The 20,665-nt window shown below is 36.5% G+C and overlaps 2 protein-coding genes across 2 annotated transcripts; both read left to right on the top strand.

The window, feature by feature from the left end:
- Positions 1 to 194: 194 nt before the first annotated feature.
- On the top strand, positions 195 to 5,834 carry GCK72_022047 (uncharacterized protein; the record flags this gene model as incomplete). The annotated part of the gene is made up of 12 exons (XM_003094290.2): positions 195 to 248; positions 327 to 605; positions 2,664 to 2,719; positions 2,769 to 2,903; positions 2,965 to 3,050; positions 3,097 to 3,162; positions 3,422 to 3,645; positions 4,841 to 4,966; positions 5,010 to 5,079; positions 5,259 to 5,489; positions 5,536 to 5,690; positions 5,733 to 5,834. 12 exons carry the CDS (start codon positions 195 to 197, stop codon positions 5,832 to 5,834), a joined length of 1,584 nt encoding a protein of 527 aa, XP_003094338.2.
- A 4,378-nt stretch (positions 5,835 to 10,212) lies between these two features.
- On the top strand, positions 10,213 to 19,513 carry GCK72_022046 (uncharacterized protein; the record flags this gene model as incomplete). Its single annotated transcript, XM_003094291.2, has 20 exons — positions 10,213 to 10,268; positions 10,380 to 10,511; positions 10,564 to 10,678; positions 10,723 to 10,792; positions 13,628 to 13,878; positions 14,060 to 14,141; positions 14,188 to 14,281; positions 14,339 to 14,579; positions 14,761 to 15,011; positions 15,081 to 15,227; positions 15,287 to 16,216; positions 16,274 to 16,463; positions 16,519 to 16,815; positions 16,980 to 17,125; positions 17,223 to 17,529; positions 17,580 to 17,723; positions 17,832 to 17,919; positions 18,653 to 18,844; positions 18,891 to 19,165; positions 19,379 to 19,513. 20 exons carry the CDS (start codon positions 10,213 to 10,215, stop codon positions 19,511 to 19,513), a joined length of 4,143 nt encoding a protein of 1,380 aa, XP_003094339.2.
- Positions 19,514 to 20,665: the final 1,152 nt, after the last annotated feature.

Below are 20,665 nucleotides of genomic sequence, written 5' to 3'. Positions count from 1 at the left end.
AACATAAAATGAACAGTTCTCTTTACGATCTGTTTCCCTATGTGTACAAATCAACAGATGCCAAAATACAAAAGTCCCGCTCAATTGATAAAACCGGGTGGGACGAAGTCTTTGAACCCACCTATACAGCTATTGAGCATTCACATAGATTACTATCCGAGTGGTTGGTGGATACAATATCCTTGGTGGCTAGTATGGCGCTGTGCATATTTCTATGGAGAAGGAAAAAATTGTTGTTGGAATATGCGGTGAGTTTAGAGAGGAATCCAGAATATTCAAGTTTTTCTGAAATAAAAAAATTTCAGAATTTATGTTCGTTTTTCCAGAACTCAATCACTTTTGCAACGTTCTCCGCGCAAGTACTATACTGGCCATTCTACCTACTATCCACATGGCAAACCATGTTTCTCCTTTTTGGCAAGACTCCAGAGTATCCGTCTATCCTTCATTGTTCCTTACTGCGGCATTTCGTGCTAGGATGTTTCCAGTCTGCTGGTCTTATAACTGTGCCAATAGCGATTGATCATATTTGTCTAGTTTTTTTAGAAAAACGATTGAAAGTGTTCAATATGGTCGCTATTCAAGTGGTCATCACATTTCTAGAGGTATGTATATTTAAAAAAAAGAAAATTATTATAATTATTTTTCTTTAATCTTCAGCTCTTCTTCACACTTGCTCACCTGGCCGTTGGTGATATAACCATCAATGACATATGCGCACAATGGATTGCTTCTCCAGATGTTTTTCTGATTTCCATGTCTTTCAACAATACACTATTATTGTTTGCAGTTCTCTCTAATTTTACATTAGGAATGGTGCAGATATTTGAGAAATTCGTTTTTAAAAGTAAGTTTATTATTTGTTCTTTGTGAATTTGAATTTATGTGGAGGCTATGCATTGCCAAAAACAATTTTTTAATTTTTTACAGAACGTAGATCACATCAGCATCTTTGTATAAAATACTCTTTTGTCCTGCTATTACAAAGTACTACAGAATTATTACTATCTTTTCCATTGACAGTGAGACAGTGGACAGTGTTGTTGGCAGGTCAGTGATCGACATTCAAATAGCCGGATTTGCATATAATTTGTTCAGGCACCCACCCAATTAACTACTTCTGCTCCTATGGCTACATGTTCTCATTTTCGTGTATTTTCATGGTCCCCCTCGTCAGTATGATATGTATTCCAAAGTTTCGAAACGAATTTCTTGAAATACTGAGATGTCGAAAAACAGCGAAAATTTCCGAACAACGAGGAAAATTCAAATTTGATAATGTGTATATAAAGTGATTTTCTGAGTGTGCACCTGGAACTTTCAAAACGTTAATTTTGATCTAAAAGGGTTGCAATGCAGGTCAGGTGACTAGGATCTATTTCCGTTGTTCTTAATAATAATGACAATAAAAATAATTGTTTGTGTGTTTTTTTTGTGTGGGACGATTAAAAACTATTTAATTGAAGATGTGAAGTTAAAAAACATATATGTCCGTTTTATTAAGTCTACATTTACAAACTATGTATGAAAACGATTTACCTATTTTTGCAATAGTAATAACAGCACGATGGTCTGAAAACTATATATGCTTTAATTTTAGAAGTGATTGCTTGAATAAATTAGATTTGCATATGCTCAAAGTGGGGTTTCTACGAGAAGCAAGCGGTGGCCAGCGGCTTGTTCATTTTTACAAGTATCGCTTCAAATGCTACTTCATTTCTAAAAATTTGCATTTACAAGCTAATCTACTGGTAGTTTCTCATTAATTTTTCGATGAATAATAAACAAAAATTCGATATTGTTTTACCAATTGTCGCAATTGCAAAAACTATTTCTAAAAACGGGAAAGTGTAGGTTGCAAGAAATAAAAAAAAGCTAACTGTGCGTAAACACTGCGTTTTGCTTTAAAAGAGATTTGAACTGGAAGATTCAACATGATTAATATTGGATGAAGCTTTTCCCTAAATAAGGTTTCCTTAAAAAATAGACACCTTCATCAGTTCTCTGACCTAAAATAAGACCACTGTTTCATTGGTCCACGTATCTTAACTTGACCAAAAAACCAGTTCATGTACTATCTATTTGTCATCATTCTGTTTCTCTTCACTCTCCCTCTCGATGTTATCTCCCTACCTGGTCGACGTTTGTCTTTATGTCTACACCTTTCCAATTCCAATGATCTCCCATCATTGTAACATTGTGTCGGGGGAAAAGAGGGGGTAGCGGGAAGTTGGAGAAGGCAGAAATGTATGTCTCCGTTTCCGTGCCATCGATTTTTTAGTTGAGGGGTTTTGGATGTTCGAAATTGTTTTGGAAGGCAGTTTTTTTTTTAATTTGAATTTTCATTGCGATTCTTTCTGTAAACAAACTTTATGTATATCTGACCAAAAGATTTACTCCTGGAAAGCCTTCTCGCAAGCCATCTATGCACACTTTTTTTTATGCAACCTATTAGTGTTTCTTTTGAGGTTCATGATATATAAAAGTGAAAACATCTTTAAGTACCGTATTTTTTCTCGGATAGGTACACCATATTCAGTTGTTGCATAATCACTATGTAGTAAGTTTTTGTAAAAATGTATTTTTTCGTTCTCAGAACTCTTCGTTTTGAAAATTTCTTGAAATATCTTCCTTTAATTCAAAATTCATTTTTTCAGTTTCAGATGAATTTTCAATTGAACAACGCCGACGTCGGGAATGGTATGCCTCTTAGAGACGGGTATGCGCTCACCCACCAAATAAATATTTTTGAGTTTTACTTTTTTCAGATACACCGGATCAGACGCCTCATCGCCTAACCTACTGAGTTCTAACAAGCCAATGAATTCCAAAGGTGATAAGCCACCGTGCAGTATATGTGGAGAAGTAGGAAATGGTATTCATTTTGGAGCTGAAGCATGTCGGTAAGTGTAATTTATTTCACAAATTCTTAAACTTTTTTCTTTTTAAACTATCTGTTTTCAGTGCCTGTGCCGCCTTCTTTCGTAGATCCGTTGCTCTAAACAAACTCTACAGATGCAGAGGAAATGGTCACTGCGATATTCTGTCTAGTGAGTGTTCTTCGTCATTCCGTTCCAATAAAAACTCAATTTTCAGCTATCCGGTGCATGTGCAGAGCTTGCCGATTCACTAAGTGCATACAAGTTGGTATGAAGAGGGAAGGTAAGGTTTTCCCTTGAAAAACATAGAAATTAAATTAGAAATTAATTGGGATCAGAATTTTTGTAGTTAAAACTGATTTCAAACAAAAAATTCAACGAGGGGTCCTTGTTTTGGAGATTTTTACACCAAATTTAATGATTGTTTTCTGTTGAATTTTCATAGGTTTTTTTTCCATAAGCTTCCGTAGTAGTAAGCTGGAAAAAACGTTGCTATAGGTTTTGTTATTAGTCAACCACCAAAGACAAGTTTGAATTTTCAGCTGTTCAAAAATACCGAGATGCGTATGGCAAACGTGGTTCAGATGTCGAATCGCCTAGTACCTCAGTGCCGATTGGAATGGGCTTTAGCTCCAGTCAAAGTACGACTCTGGAAAGTGTCGAGGAAGGAGGAATGCCAATTTTAAGTACCCTCAGTGCAAACTATGCTAAACTGGAAAGTGTCAGGAGAGTCGTACACCAGGAGTCAGGGACCAGTGTGTTTCAGGTTGGTAACAGGAGAAAACTTGGAACATTGTTTGTAATAGGCCTATAAAAACTTTTTTTTGTTGTTTTTGTTGTCGAAATAAAAAAAGTGATACCCGGTGTTTGCGGACTTAATGCTAATTTTAATAATTTTTCCACTATGTCCGCAAACACCGGGTATCACTTTTTTTATTTCGACAATAGCTACCTCGTAAATAGATCTATAAACAAGATTATTTAGAAAAATGATGACTTTAACAAGGACACCTTTTGAGTCCAAAATTCTATCATGAAAAACGAACCATAGATATCGAGAGATCTTCCTTAATAACCCAAAAACCCAGTTTTAGTCCAAATTTGTCCATTTTCAGTTTCTTTACCACATTCTCTACCTCTCCTTCTTTTCCCTTCTGTCTCCTCTTTGTAAATTCTCAAACACTCTGCATGAAATGAGACGTCATTTTTGGAGAATTTTCACCAAAGTTCGATTCCTCGTTCCCTTTTTCCCTTTTTGCTTTTTTTCCTTATTTCTTTTAGAGTTGCAACGGGCCTGCCGGGTCGGGCCGAAATCATAATTTCTCCGGCCCGGATTTTCAGTACTAAAAACTTTCAATTTTTTTTTTCGGAAAAAATTTTAAATGGGGACACAAATACTCCCAAACTTAGGATTTTTGATATGAATCGATTCAGAAAGCCAGGAAAAAGATAAATTTGTTTCGGTTTCCTGTCTGAAAATGCGTCTAAAACGAGAAATGAGCCCTCAAAATGTCAAAAATCGATGCTAGTCGTGCACTTTTTCAGTCCATTTCTATAGAAATTCTCCTCGTTGTGCATGTGAATGCAATATTTTCAAAAATTTTCAAGTTAAAAATCTAAAAATTAACAATTATGAGTGCATTTCACGTACAGGAGAATGTCCATTGAAATGTACTGAAAAAGTGCACGACGGGGAGCGATTTTTGGAATTTTGAGGTCTCAAAACGCGTTTTAGACTGATTTTTCTGATATACTTGAGAAAAAGTTTGAAAATTTTCAGAAAAAAAATTATTGAAAAAAAAATTCTAGTGAAAAAAATTCAAAAGTTCAACCCGGGCCGGGCCGGCCCGGAATTTTGCTAGTGTGATTTCTTTCGAGGATAATTGTACCAAGAAATCATCATTTGACGTAAATCTGAACCTGAATAGTTTCTTCCTTGTTTCAATATTTCACTTTTTCAGAAACGAACTCCAAAAGCTGTCACCTACAAAGAGGCTAATGAAGTCAGTTCTAAAGAATGCGACCTAGTGGCGGACTGGATTCTGAACTCGTATCCAGGGTTTTCAGACCTTCCAAAAGAGCAAAAAGTGAGCTCTAGATTTATTTTATTGCAGAGCGGTTTTTTTTCAGAAAATTTTATTCCGCAACTTCTTCCTACCATTCGTTATTCTTCAGGGAGGCCACTTCGCGTGTACACATAGTAAGTCTACCACAAACAAATAAATTATTTTCGCGGTGGCTTGAATATTGAAAAACAAAATTTTTGTACACTAAATTATGATTTGTAAAATTTTTCTGACTAAACTTGACAACTAACAAATTCAAATAAAATCAAGCCCTTAGCGGCTGATAAACAAACTCACACAAACTTTGTTTCAGATCGGAATGACGTCATCATACTAGCTTCTGGGGACTTCATCGATTGCTCCCATCCGGAAACATTCTATTATGACCCAGATGGACGTCAATTGATGTCTTCAGAAGATGCCGTCAGAATGTTTGCTTCGTCGTTCAGTAATTATCGACGGAATGTGACAGACCCTATGCTAAGAGATAATGTCGACAGTTATGAATTTTTCGCGTTGTGCTCGTTAGTCTTGTTTGATACAGGTTTGTCTCGTAAATCTAGCTTGAAGGTTGCATTTGATAATTACAGGTCTTGAAGGGCAGTCCGAAGAATGCATCATAGTGGCAAGAAGAATTCGAGAAGCAATTCAAAGAGAAATTCTTTATTACTACAGAAATGTTAGGCACATTGAGGACCCATCCATGCGCCTGGCCAACCTACTATCCTTACTCCCAGCGCTACAGGTAAATCAATTTTGTTTCAAATCAACTACTAAATTTTTGTAGCGCGCCACCCGCCGTTTCCAGGAAGATGTTGAAATCAGTCACGTCTTCAATGTGTATTCTGTTGACGAAAAGTTCTATGAAATGTGTAATGGAAGATTTTGAAAAAAATCTAATCTTCCGTCATCTTAGTCAGTTGTTTTTATTTGTTACGTTTGATACAAAAAGTGATTCGGAAAACAAAACTGTGATAAATAAATATTGATTCCGCTTATTGTGATGGAGACATGAAAAATCTGAGCAATGATTCGGCAGGTGGAACAAACTGTAAGTCCACCACTCTCTTAAAAACCAACATAAGTTTCCGGTCATTGAAATGTGTCCTCACCTAGACAAAAAGTTGTCAAACATCTCGTGCGTCTGTCTACACAGGATGGGGTTACTCATTCATTCATCCCCTAAATTTACACATCGGCTCAAAATTTGTGCACACGCGAAGAAGAGAGAAAAGGTGGGAGCAAGTTGTCTCTTTTACATGACAGCGCAAACGTGTTCATTCCGTGGGAATCTGTACACAACATTTTTGTAGGAGTGGGCGGAGTTTCTCAGAGAACGTCTGTGAGTGTTCCCGCTACGTTTGTCGCATTTTCATAGCTCTAGACTGCCTAGACTCAAGTTGTGTGTAGATTTACGGTATCTTGGGGGAACGGGCTCCCAAATATTTGGGAATGCTTCCTGAAATATCTTTTGTTTTGAATCTTATAATAAAAACTCATTTCTAGTTGTTTTTTTTTCTGTTTCTCATCGATTCTAGTTTTTTTTAGTTTTTAGTATTTTCTCAGCATTGGTAACAACTTTTTTTTCAATTTTGTACGTTTATATAAGTGTTAACATGAGTTGTGTTAAAACTTTTAAAGTCAGTCAGAAGTTGGACATTAATGGGCGTCCCCTTCAGTTTCCGACCCAAACGTATTATTAAGAGAGTAATAGGATACAAATCAAGCAGATCCCGCCTATTTTCCCAAAACAAAGAAACCGGAGTAAGAGGTCTATCTTATTCTCTGTCTCTCATCATTATTTGCTAAAAGGATTCGTTTCTTTTTTACGTCCCTCCATCTCTCCGCCGTTGCTAGTTGATGGACATCAGGAAATGTTGACGGATGGCATAGCTAACATGATCTTTTCCATCAATTTATCAAAGTTTGTCACGTAATTCATTCATAAAAGTAGTGGTAGTCAAGGCGGTCTTTTCGTTTCGAAAAACGTAGATAAGAGTTCAAAAACTTCAAGCTAGTTTTCCATGTTATTATCATGTGTGCCTGTTTGTCCAGGTACTAATAGTTTTCTACCGGATGTTTTCATTCACTCAACAAGACGTTGTCAGTACTTCCTCATCATCACAGCATAAAGCAAACTATGAGAAAACAGCTCAGTTTGTTAGTGTACTTGCTCAGAAACCCTTTCCTAGTATTATTCGTTTTTTTACTGAACAACTTATTTGCGATTTACCTGTTAGAGGGACTTTTTTTGAATGGTTGATATAAATTTTCTTTTTTTCTGGATCATGTTAACCAATTCCACTTTTGACGCCCTGATATCTGAATTCAACCCATACTCCCCAAAATCCTGTTTCCTTCCCTGTTTTCCTTCACTTCTCCTCAGTTCCAGTGTCGTTTTCCGAACAAGTACTTCTGCATGTAATGAGTCACGTGAAGTGTTCATAGCAATCAAACGTCCCCGTTTTTCTATGGAGCCTTTTTCTACACACCTCGAAACATCTGGGTGCCAACGCCCAGCTTCTCCTTCCATCATCTGTCAGCCACACCCTGAAAAATGCCGCCGATTGCGCAAGCGACGTAGTCACTGCTGTTTCTCGGAATAAAAAAACATAACCTTTACGCAGCCCCACTCGAGGGAGAGGTGCCGCACCTTTGAATTACGTATATATGAATGTCAAACGGGCAAGAGAGGCAAGGTGAAATACGTTTCTTTTACTTTCCTTTTTTGTGATCCAATAAAATCAAAGTGCTCGTTTAGCAGTCACAGTATCAAACATTCGTTGCTTCTTGTCTCATTATTGGCCGTTCTGTTTTGTTAGTTTTAGAAGGTCAATGGGGGGGGGGGGGGGGTCTTGGAATAGCTAATGAATTGTTGGTTCATGACCTTGACGAGACGTATTGAACTATCCTCAGGGAACGTTTTCGAAAAAGAACTAGCTAAAAAGCAAATAACTTGTTATCAGGACATCTTAAAAATGTTTTTCCGAGACTTCACTGTTTTCTCTTCAGATAGTATCTGGGAATCTTTTCTTTGTTTGTTTGATCTTTATCAGTCATTATCACAAAAATTATGCAATCCGTGTCATTCTCGCTATGTATGTGTCATATCTTTCTTTCTCTCTTTCTTTGTTGGTATGTGTTCGGCCGTTTTGTTGTTTTGCATTGCCGTGTTTCCTCCAACACTCCCAGAATGATTTTTATGACTGTTTCGTGAATTTCAACAATAATTTAGGTTATCAGTATAGACCTACAGTAATATATTTTTGCATCTAGGTAATTACTTGTTTCTTATCCGCTTGTCTTTATTTTATTAGCACAACGGCTGTTTTATTTTCCCAACACCCAGAGAATTCAGTCTCTGACAGTGCTCCTTTTTTGTTACCTCAATCTCAATAATTTCACTGACGTTTATCTACTTTTAATTTATAGTTTTTTGTTTGATAGACATAGCATTGTCTTTTCATTTGCCAAGGAAAAACTACTATAATAGTCTAACAGCGATACATTTGGCTAATACTACAATTTCATTTGTTTCACCAATTCATTTTGATCTGGGGACAATATGTTTATAATATGTTCCCTTCACAATTTGACGCGTCCCGAAACCTCTTGCGATCAGTGTAATTTTCATGTATTCTTCTTCTTTTTCGATTAACTGGCCGGTATCTCTTTACTCTTACTATGGACGTTTCATTCTTCTCATCTCTCCCCGGATGCCTAATAACCCGTGTGCTAATGCTAATTAGCTATCCTTTCTCCATCTGCGCCTCTCACGTCTCCATTGTATATTGCAGGGACCCTACCTTCAGAGCTAACCTATTGAAAATCGAACACCCCTTCCCCCCTTCTGATGCCACCTGTCCGTTTCCTTCTTCTCCTTCCCGTCTGCCCGTTTTCCCATGTCATCAGAATAACATACACTTTATGCACGAACCGCAGATTACCTCTTTCCTGCGAGAAAGAGGTCCCTTTATTGATTCTTTATTATTCCACACTAGGCGTTGCTCAGAAGTTCTCAATTATCTTTTAAATGTTTTATTTCTACCTGAGAATTCTTTTCGAATCGGTTATAAATATTATTCCCATAAATTCATTCCCCTTCCAATTTTCCCAATTCTAATGATCGTTTTCTCACTCGTTTGGCGGTTTTCTAAGACCATCTGCTTTTTTTTTCGGTGAAGAGTAGTGAAAAGTGGAAAGTAGGCAAACAATCCTTTCTCTCTTGGTTGCATTTTTTTCTTTTAATTTTTATGTTTTGCGGGCTTTTTATAGCTTTATGCTTTAAAGCTTTCTGCAACTTCTGTTCGAGGAAAAAGAAAAGTGTTTTCTTTGGGATGAATAAATTTTCAATTATTCCCGCTCCTTTTTCTGACAAGTTTCAATGTTTCAAACTTACCCTTTATTTTAACTGCAAAAGTTTTCTGTCCATACTTTTCTTCGCTTTTGATTCGCGCGAAATATATTTAGAAAATTTTCAGTTTCCACTTTTTACTATGAAGCATATCATTTTTCCGCTCTTTATAAACTTTTTTTGCTGTACCTATCGCGAAAATCCAGTTGTTTCAAAAAACAATTAGCTACATTGTTGGTGTCGAATCATTTTTCCATTTCCATAATCTAATGTTTTCAAACAACATCCACTACTGGAACCTGCCCTCTCTCCCATCATAATTGGATTTCTCATTTATATCTCTATCCTTTTGGCTTCAGACCGTTTCGCCGTACCGCCTATTTTTTATTAGTGTTTTATGAAAACGTTACCAATTTTTTGGGTATTTTCAATCTACAGTTAAAAAATTCGTCCTTCAAATATAATCATGTTCAGTTAACATTGCATCTCATCATCCACTTTGTTTTGAAAATAGTTGAAAGAAAATTCTTGCATAGCAAATGTTACCTTGAAAAGTGAACAAAAAAAATTCCCGTTTCGGATGGTAGGCGGACGGCGAGTACAAAAAGCGGTAAAGGTCAAACTCATTGCCCAATTGCCTTTCCTTTCCAAAATTTGCATTTCCCTTATTTCCATGAGACTGGGTCGCAGTTGCTTTCTCTGCTAGTTTTTATTTGGTTATTGTGTCAAAATAGGCTTGGAACTACTGAAAAGGACACTATGAGATATCGTTTTCATCCAATTTACTATAACTGGGTGTGATGTGCTTCCTCAGATTTATATTTTTGTGTTGCTCTTTGTTTTTGGATATTCTCACTATTTTTCATTTTTTTAGTGATGACCAAAGCCGAATAGAGGAAATCGAACGCTAACCATGAAGAACAAAAGTGAGGAATTCTTCTGGAATCATCCATTGGCGTTCTGGTTACAGTGAGTTTTTCTTTCTCAATAAATTTTCTTAAATGGAACTAATTCTAAAAAATAAGAATTTTTCCAGATTTTTAGTTTAAAAAAAATGAAAATCCAAATACAAATTTTCAGTGACTGCGCCATTGGTGATCCACCTCTGATACCTGAAAAAGAATGGAGAATGAAGAATCGATACAACTGTGCGGAAGTATATATCGAAGAAATTCTGGATGGGCTTCTCATGTCTAGTCTGATGAGATATATGTAAGTGTTGAGCAGCACATTACCGATGAAAACGTATAATTGATGTTTTCAGCGATCCCAATTGTCCTGCTTCATACAACTCCCTGGATTTTTCTGAAAATGGAAAAAGCAAAAAAGTGTGGAATCAATTTCAGCATTTGTTGATTCATATAAATCGATTTTATGAGGTGGTAACAATAATATAGATAATATTTCTATTTTTTCAATTTAGACAAACTTGGAGCAAATAATTGTGTGCCGTCTTCCTGATTTGCACATTTTGACTCGAATAGAGTTTGATGGTAAGTTCTTTAACACATTTTTTCACCAGAAAGTACAAATTGTCTCCTGCTTCTCATCTGAAGATTTCTTAACTATTTGATTGCCTAACTCTCACCTCGGCTGTCTCTCTAGAACACATGTTTCCTTCGGGGTGCGTCCTCAATTGCTTATCTAACCTATCTGTTCATAATGACCTTCCAAACCGTTTTTGACTCTCTTTCCGAGTAGATAGTACATAAATTGGAGAGACACTGCTTTGTTGACAGTGTTCCCGTCAAAGGGTGTGTAGTTGTCGAGGGAGTAGTAGTAGAAATGAACGCATGGGTGAATGGGAAGAGATGATGGATAGTTTCGTGGTTGAGGGGGGAGGGGTGAGAATGAAGGAAAGAAGAACGGCTATATAGTTATGTGAAAACGTACATTTTCATTGATTGGCTGTAACAACTACTAGTTTAGCTGTAATAATGTATTGAGATTATACTAGCCTTCAGTCTTAAGTTATATCGTAGTGGGCTTCTGAATATTTCGTAGATTTTAATTTCAGTAAACTATTTTTAGTTATTTCTGCTGTTATGTTTAAACCCCTCTCTAAAATTGTATGAAAATTGCCCCTAAAGTTGTTTACTAACCCTAACCATTCTGAAATTGAGGCTAATTCATTAAAATAGAGTGCTCAGACATTTGAAGGGAAACGAATCACTTTAAAATAATATGGTTTAAATTGAGAGTCAGTGAATTTATTCATTCAAAAATTGGGATTTAAAAGTTTTGATCCCTATCTGTTTCTTCAATTTTTTAATTTTATGTCTGATTTTCCAATTTCGCTTTCTTTAAAAAAGACTCCATTTATGGAGTTCCGGAACACATAAAAAGCACCATGAAATTTTCGATGCGGTTGCCTCCAAAATTATTACACACATTTTGTGCATCCCGTCTTATTATAAAGGAAACACAAAAATGTGTTGTGTTGGCCATCCCCACCTTCAAGTCAACCACCAACCCAAGTATTTGCATATTACACTGTACAAACAGATGTATACCTATTCTCTCTTCGGTATGCGTTTCTTTCACGACTCTCTATTGTTATAGAAAGATTTTAGGAGTGTATGTGGTAAAAATACATTTTTTGAAAGCAATGGGTTTCTGAGGTAGAAACTTAAATTTTCTATCCAAAAAAACTTATTTGAAAACTGGAATGATAATTACTTTTACTAGTTTAATTTTTTCCCGCCATTTTGCACTGACTCATATCATTTACTCATCTGCATTCTCTTTTATTTTCAACTAATGTCCTCTCTCGAACACCTGCTCTTTTCTGTCCAGTGCCTCTCGCTTTTCATTTTCTTCTTCTCTTTATTCCAAACCAATTCTTACACATATGTTTTAAACTTCAGTGGTCCATCCAATTTTCTCTTTCCGTTTCATCTTATCCTCGCATCTCTTCTTTTCTTTTCGTCAGATAGAACTTTTGTATATAATATAATATTTTATTTTATTGACAGATATGTTCGGTAGGGACTTTAGTAAAATCTCTTTTTTGGTGCTGAGCTGAATAGGTTTCAGTCCTCACTAAATTTGTTTCCTCATCTTTGAGTATTTATTTATTGAAAAAACCTTAGCAGGTCTGAAATAATACAGCCCCAATTGTGGAGCTTAGCCCTCCTTCACACGAGGTTGACCCCAGTTCTCGCCTATTTTATGTTTTTCCCTCACTCTTCTCTTCTCTTATCCCTTCTCATTTCCTCACTGTGCCATTCAATTTGAATTGTCCTCCATTCCCTCCCCTCTTATGACGAGTTTTCCGTGATAATATGCAAATATTTGTGATCTAATCATATTGGCTCCGAGAGACGGCTCTGAGAAGAAGGGAGTGTAAGCATTATGTGCTTTCTTATCGAAAACTTTCCGTGATTTTTTTGTTGGAGTGGGATTTCGAGTTTTTTTCTATATTCAAATGTACATTGGTAATAGTTATGTCGGGAATATTTGTGTTAGCATTCCAATCGTTGGAAAACAGTCGGTATCCTTTTCAAGACAAGATTGAGATTTTACATATTCAAACTCGTCAAATTCTTTATTTATTTATATATTTAATACTTAATCAACAAATGACTAAAAGTCAGATCAATATAAACTCAGGAGACTGATTGAGGCCTAGTTGCATTGCAAAAACTACCACAACCCTAACACTTCTATTTTCTGCATGAGAATGTTCTCACAGTCAAGTAGTCTCATAATCCAATTTCTCTTCGTCTCCATCTACATTGAATTTCTGTTCCCAACCTACTCACTCCCACCCAAATCAGTCCGGTTTCTCGATTTTCATTCCGATTCCAACAAAACGTTCCTAAATTTCTCCCTCATAAAGTTCTTCTCTTTGTTCTTTTCGGAAAATTGTCGGCTGCTACCCTACTCTACTGAGAAAAAAATGAGGTGGCGGGTGATATGTGTGCACAAGTACTCAGGTTTTCACGTTTTTCCGGTTTAATTGGATTTGATAAGGTGCGTAGAAGAGAAAATTGTAAAAACGAATGAAAGATGCATTAGTGTGGTTATGTTCATGTCAATGTATCAGTATATCGAATATTCTACTTCATTTAAACCACTACTGATGTTTCAAATACAGTTCTTTCCATTTTCAAAATTGTTAATTGTAGGAATACGGTGTGGTTTTTCCTCGTTTTTTTGTGTTTCAACGTGCAATCTTACAAAAAGTACACAAAAGCATTACCATAGCTCCTTTTTAGTTTTTTTTTTCAAAATTTCTTAAAATGGTATTCAGTCTTTATGAAAAACTTTATTGCTCTTGACTCCCACCGTCTGTTTCTTCCCTTTCTTAATCTTCCTTTTTTCAGAAAACTCGCAAGAAGAGCTCAAAAAGTTATTACTACTCCTTCTTGGGTGTGCTATACAAAGTGATAAAAAGAAGGTTTTTGTGGAACGTATCACAGGATTTAATCAAGAAATCCAAGCCGGTCTGGCCAGATATATTCAACAATTAACAGAAGGAAAACAAATTGTCAAACATTTGAACGATTTCTCGAGAATGAGGGAGCGGGAAGATCTTGATGAGGGTGGAGGTGCTATTGGGAGCGTAGAGGAAATAGTGAGTTATTGAAAAAAGTGTATTGTTCTTGTTCTTTGTTGGAATTTTCCAAGTATTCTAATATTCTCAACAAGTTTGATCGTCCAGATTTGTTGAGAATATTAAATTACAATCTTTTAAATAAATTTTAATTATAATCAGAAATCGTTACCTTCTAATTTTATTCAATCTTTAATTTTAGGACACTGACGATTTGGAAAGCACCACTACGACTAGTTCAAATGGAGAAATATGCAACAAACATAAAGATCAAAGTTTCTTGAGTGAGTATTCCACATTTCTCTATTGAGAGTATTCCAATTTGTTTAGTGAGCCGATCAACGTCACCAACTTCTGAAACACGGCATTTATCTTTGCAAATGGCAAACTTACAACATGAAATGCGGCAGTTAAGAACACAAGCGTAAGTTATTTGTTTCCTAATTTTGAAACGTGTGAAACAACTCTCTTTACATTCCAGTGAGAATAAAGATGAAGAATGTCGGAAACTAGAAATTGAGCTAGAAGAAAAATCTAGAAGGATAAGTTTTCTGGAAAATGAGCGATTAAAACTTCTGGAGAAAGAGAGGATGGTTAAGGAACTCGATGATGATCTCCAAGCGGCTCGGTGCCGAATTGAAAAACTACAGCAGCTGGAACATATGGAGAAAAAGTTTAAAGAAGCAAGAGATGAGAAGGAAATGTACAAAAGTCGATATGAGGTATGCTATTTAAAGTGTTTGTAGAAATTGGAGACTGTGAATTACTACAAAAATCTTGAAGAGAGCAATTAAACTTGTTAGCCTTTTGAACTGTCAGCTTGATTTTATAACATTTTGCATTATATTGCTCTTAATTTGATATATTATCGATACGTCATTCTCTATTCTAAACTTTTTCCAGGCAGTCACCAAGAAGAATATAACTTTAGAAGAGGAAATCACTGATCTCGACAAAAATTTGAAGAGCCTCAAAACGATTAGTAAAAATCGGGATGATATGGAAGAACAACTGCTTCGAATGAAGACAAAATTGAAAGAATTGGAATCGGAAGTTTCAAAAAAGAACTCGGATATCGGGGATTTAATTTTAGAGAAGCATCGAATGGATGTGGAACTTAAAGAAAGAGAGGAGAGGATCTTGCAGTTAGAGATGTGAGTAGGATGAATTTAATTTTTCAAACGACCATTTTTTGAACCCAGCAACAACTCGGTTACTTCCAGGCCCGGTTCCACCAACAATACGCCTCGATTTATGGATTCTCTCGCAGATCAACTAGAGGACGCCAAGCAAGATGAAGTAGAGCTGATGAAAGCAGAAATAAGAAAATTGAGGGCACAGACGGAAGGAGCCGTTCCGGATACAACTATGTAAGTAATCAAATGCTTAACAAACAAGTTTTTCAATAAAGCCATCTTTTTATTTTCAGAATTATTCACAATCAAGAATTGGAAGATCTCCGCAAACAGCTCTCTGCCGAACAACACAAAAATACTGAACTACACCTCGAAATTCAAAAACTCCAAGTTGAAAGAGAACAAATTGATGGAAATATGGAACGAATTGGAATTGAATTAGAAGGAACCACAGAGCAAGTCGAGAATTTGAGTCATGAGAGAGATGAGGCTATACGAATGCTTCATGAAGCCCGGCGAAAGTTTGGACAGTTTCAGACGGAGTTTGGAGTAAAATCTGATGAGAAATTGAGAAAATTCCAATGTGAAATAGTGAGCATGAGAGAAAAAGAAGAAGAAATGGAGTTTCAAGTTGGAAAAGCAAAGGAAGAGAATAGACGTTTGCAATTTGAGTTGGATGAGGTGCACGAAGAAAAATCGCAAATCGAAGAGTCCTTGAAATCTCTGGAGCGTTCGAAAAAATCTCTCGACTTGGAGAAGACAAGCTTAAAGTCAAGACTTGTTGAGTTAGAAGACCTCATTGAATCACAAAAGATGACTATATTGAATACGAAGGTTTCTCAAAAACGGCTGGAAGATCGAGACGCATTGATAAACTCTCTACACAATCAAAAAAATGATTTGGAAAATGAATTGAAGACCTGTCAAACTCATCTTGATTTAGAATCCAACAAACTTCAACGATTTAGAGAAGATCTAGTTCAAGAGAAGTCAAAACGTGCAGATTTGGTAGGACGGCTGCGATCGTTGTGCACGACGTTGTCACTAAATGGAGCACAGTTTGATGTCGAAAAAACCGATGATGAGCAATTGATCGCTAGTATTGATGATGTCATGATGAATGCTTTAGTAGCTGTGAAAAGAGAAAGAGATGACTTGAGGATTCAAGGAAATCAGCAGATTGCCGAGTTACACGATTTGAAGCGAGACATTGAAAAGTTGAGGTTAGTTTTCCTCTTTTAAAGTTTTCGAATATGGTTCAAACATCATCTAATTTACAGACGTAGCGAGTCAGCTTCACTCAACGAAAGCGATGATCGGGTCCGGGAGCTCACTAAAGAAAACATGAACACCAAGGAACAAGTTTTCATGCTCCAAGAGAAACTGCGAGAGCTTAATCTGGAATTGTCCACCAAAAATAATGAACTAGACATTTCCAAAGCATCTATAGAAGAACTGAGTCGGAATTCGGTACGTCGCAAAATATTTTGTGAGGTATTCTAACCTATCAAAACTTTAATTTTAGATGTCATCTACTTCTAACAATTCTGAAATTGCACGCCTCCAAGTCTCAATCCGAAACTCTCAAATCCAAGAGGACCTTGTGAAGCAAGAAAACTCAAAAATTATAGAGGAACTTCAAGATCTTCAAAAGCAAAACAAAAATGTATGCCATAACTTGGATGAGTTGGAATCGATGCACAAGGCTCTTCTAGTGGACCACAGTCGACTTCAACAACTGCATAATTTGTTGACTAAAGACTATGATCAAGCCAAGAAAGAGACAATGGAGTTGAAACTAAAAGTTCAGAACATTCCAAAGGTGGGTCTAGATTTGATAACATGATAGAAATATAGAAAAAAGACATCTGAAAAAATCGCAATTAAAGTTGAAGAAAACTAGCAGTCTAATTTTTGATGGTTATAACTTATTATTCTAGGCTCTGTGCCTATCTCCAGTCTTGATTGTTGTCTAGATATTTTCAGCAGCAAGCAGTGTATATGAATGCCAACATTCGAGAGTTGGAAGCAAAACTATCCGAAGAAATATCAAGGAAAGAATTACAAAATCGCCAGTTTCAGGATCTGGAAAGAGAACACAAAATGTGCAGAATACACTGTGATAACTTGAGGTTGGTTGTAGGATAAATAGGATGTACTTCTATCACACTTGAGTGACAATATGTTATTAGTGATTTATGTAAATAACGCCAAGTTTTAACATTGCAGACGTGATATCACTGAATTGGTTCAAACTCGCGATGAGCTTTCCTTGGAACTCCGTCGAGCCCACGACACTTGTGTTTACAAGAATAATTCCATTGATGACCTCAAAAAACAACTGAGTCAAAAGATTTCGGAGATAAATAAGCTTAACTCAAAAATCGATGCTTTGAGTCAACTCAACCGGACTTATAACGAGGAGAACAAAAATTTGTCGAGACAATTAGAAATTTTGTTGACTCAAAATAAAGAGTTGTTGCAAAGAGCACTACATGATAAGGATCAGTATCATTTGGAAATGAAAGACTATCAGGTAATCAATAAGGTTATGAATATTGTGTTTGAATTGAGTGAAATTTTAAGGACCAACTCTCGGCACTCAGACGACACAAGGAGAAACTTGAAGACAAAATTATGGATCAATACCGTACAATGGAAAACAAAAAGCCTACTCCTGAAAGAAAACAACCATTAGTGAAACGGGCAGCTAAGGCTTTGATTAATAGAGTGAGTAATGGAGAGGAATTTCAAGTTTTATACAATATATTTTTATACACTTTTACACAGCTTTTTTGCTGCCGGATTTAAAAATTGCTCAATCCTTAATGTTTCCAGCGACGCGCCACATCCAACGGCGGCTCCACAACCGAAGACAGCAGCGTCTACTCAGCTGACGAGCGTAGCTCTCCACCACTTGCCCCCGGTAATTCCCAGTCTACATGTTCAGTGTCCACTTCATCTGAATCCACGTTGTCTTCGTGCGCTACCACGTCATCTGGTGTATTCACCTCTCCAGAAGACTGTCCACTGCATGGCTCCAGAAGCTTTTCGCAAAAAACCGCACTAAAACTGTTGACGTCCAACTCGACGTCTTCTTTCTCTAGAATTTTGTCACTGAGACGACTTAGGCCTTCGTCGAGAAATGATAATGACACTTTGAATATTTTACAAGGTGCATATACTAATCCGAATGTGAGAAAAATGATTGATACACACTCGAGTTCTAGTTTTTATAATTGTACTGATTGAAAATTTTTTCTATTTTTTAAATGTAGACTTTCCATTGTTTTGAAAAAGTTTTAGCAAAAATCTCAATTTCAAAGCAAATCCAACACTCTGAATTCAAATCACTCGTTCATATTTATCAAACACTTCTCGAAACAAAGTTTATATATGTATATTTTTGAAAACATATAGATTAGAAAAAGAAATATAGAAAATTCTGCATGTTGTCTCACCTACCCGTTGTGCTTCATTTTATTTTCGGGTATCGTCTTTATGTTTTTTTTTCATTATGTCTGTCTGTCTATTGTATTCTCTCCATCTGTTTGTCCATGTCCGGCTGCAAAAATAAAATACAAATTGGTTTTAGTGCTTTGTCCTTTGTCTCTTTTTTTTTTAATTTCTAATTTTCTATATATTTTCTACCTAATTAGGAACTCCGGACGATAACGACAACCTACCACCAACATGCTCTTCATCAGATGATCATGAAATCGTTTCCCCAGATTTCTCCGAGAAAAATGTCCGTCCCGGAATGAGGTCTCGAAATGACTTCTTGGGAGGTTCCGTAAGAATACCAGCGGGCGCAAGGAGATACTTGAATGATAATGAGAATCACAACCAAAGTGAGTTATTTTTTATAATTCCAGCCGTTACACCCCTATTTATCAGGCACTTCATTCCTTCCTCCACGTGTCCCTCTACGAAACACACCTACAACATCGTCACTCCGTTCTCGACCACCGCCACCGCCGTACAACCCACGAGGTCCTGTCTCTAAAACCCCACATTATCGAGAATCGGATGATAGCCCTAGTAGGAAACCTGGAAACTTGTCGTCGTTGTTTGAACCTATTGCACATTCAACGCCGAACTCGAGCTTATTGGGAAGTCCTGATCGACGTGTCGTAGCAGAAGGAGAGAAGAGGGAAGCGGTACGGGACAAGGTGAGGAATATAACAATTAAAGTTACACATTTAGTTTATTCTAACTAGCTAACTTTAATGCTCTGTGATAATCCAGTGTAGGTCTCCTAATAACGTCAAATTTGGTTCTTTTTAAGTGGGCAACATCGAATTCCATAAATATTGGTAACACAAACAATGAAATATGATAACTGATAAATTTTCACATAAGTAATATAACCGTTGATTTTTCAGGACGAACGAATTGACAAAACCCTCAGTTATTACGAGAATGTCAACTTACCTCCATCTCAATCATCCAGTTCTCCAGATTACCAGGACGTTAATCCAAACGAAAAAACTCTCTGGTTGGCATATGGATGCGTCTAAGTTATGCCTTTATTTTTTTTCTCTAAAAATGCACGGACTTCCTATTTTTGTGAAGTTACCGAGATCCCGAAAAGCTGTATTGGCGAAACCGGTTTTGTTTCTTTCATGTATTTCTTTCACAAGTTCCATTTCTTAATTTCTCACCTCAAATCATATTTTATTCAATAAATGTTTCTTAATACCTTTTGAATCTGGTTTTTTTCATGTCTTTTTGTTGACTTTACAGTGTTAAGCAAAGTGCGTCAGTGTCCCATCTCACCAAACGTCATCCTTCTGGAATTTTCCTATTATTCCGTTTATCGAAATCGATTCTTATGATTCTCGATGTTTGGTTATGTGTCATGTCTAAACAATACAGGGTTATTTTGTTTTAGGAATGGTTTTGTGGTAGAAAAGGGGGAGAAAAATGATTGAGAATTCTATGGCTGGGAATTTTAGTTGAAACTCCATTTCTTTTGGGTTTAGAACGTGAATAATTGCCTTCATAACTTATCTCAAGACATTATTCGAATCTCGTTTATACTGAGTATACTTAGGATTTATAATCTTACCAACTAAATTCTTATATCCTAGCTACCATTCAGAGTTTCTGCCCTCGCAAGCACATTCGTTATCTTCCGATCATCTCAAATCGCACTAGAACTTTGAACTTTTGTTTATTCTACATTTTGTCTTCGCTCCTCTCTCTCTCTCTCTATGCTCAAACGACCAAATTCCAAAGAGTCACACGATGTACCAGAATCGTGTCAGTTGTCCCTCTCTCCGTCACTCTTTCTTGCCGGGACCTTGAAACTGATGGATAACTTTTCGAAATTGGTTGACATTCGGGAAAAGAGACCATACAACATTTGGCACGCACACACTCGAATACACAACATATTCCCCTTGTCAGAAAAAGTGTAACCCATTTCTTTCCCGCTCTGAGAGACAGCTGTTTCCAATTTTGTGTTGGTTGGGAGAGCTGGCGAGGAAGCGAATGAGCTCATTTCTATTTTGCCTCTGGTCCTTTCGGTCTTCTAAAATCTTCATCCCGCCTTACTTCTTAGTCGAAAATTCTGGAAAAATTAGTTTGTTTAGATTTTCAGATATCATGGAAAACATAACATTAGCATAAAATCTTATAGTCTTTTCACTCACATTGGTACCTTTTCT

The sequence above is a fragment of the Caenorhabditis remanei genome, chromosome V (genome assembly GCF_010183535.1).
Source record: "Caenorhabditis remanei strain PX506 chromosome V, whole genome shotgun sequence".
Classification (NCBI taxonomy): domain Eukaryota; kingdom Metazoa; phylum Nematoda; class Chromadorea; order Rhabditida; family Rhabditidae; genus Caenorhabditis; species Caenorhabditis remanei.
This window is presented reverse-complemented; position numbering and strand designations above follow the sequence as displayed.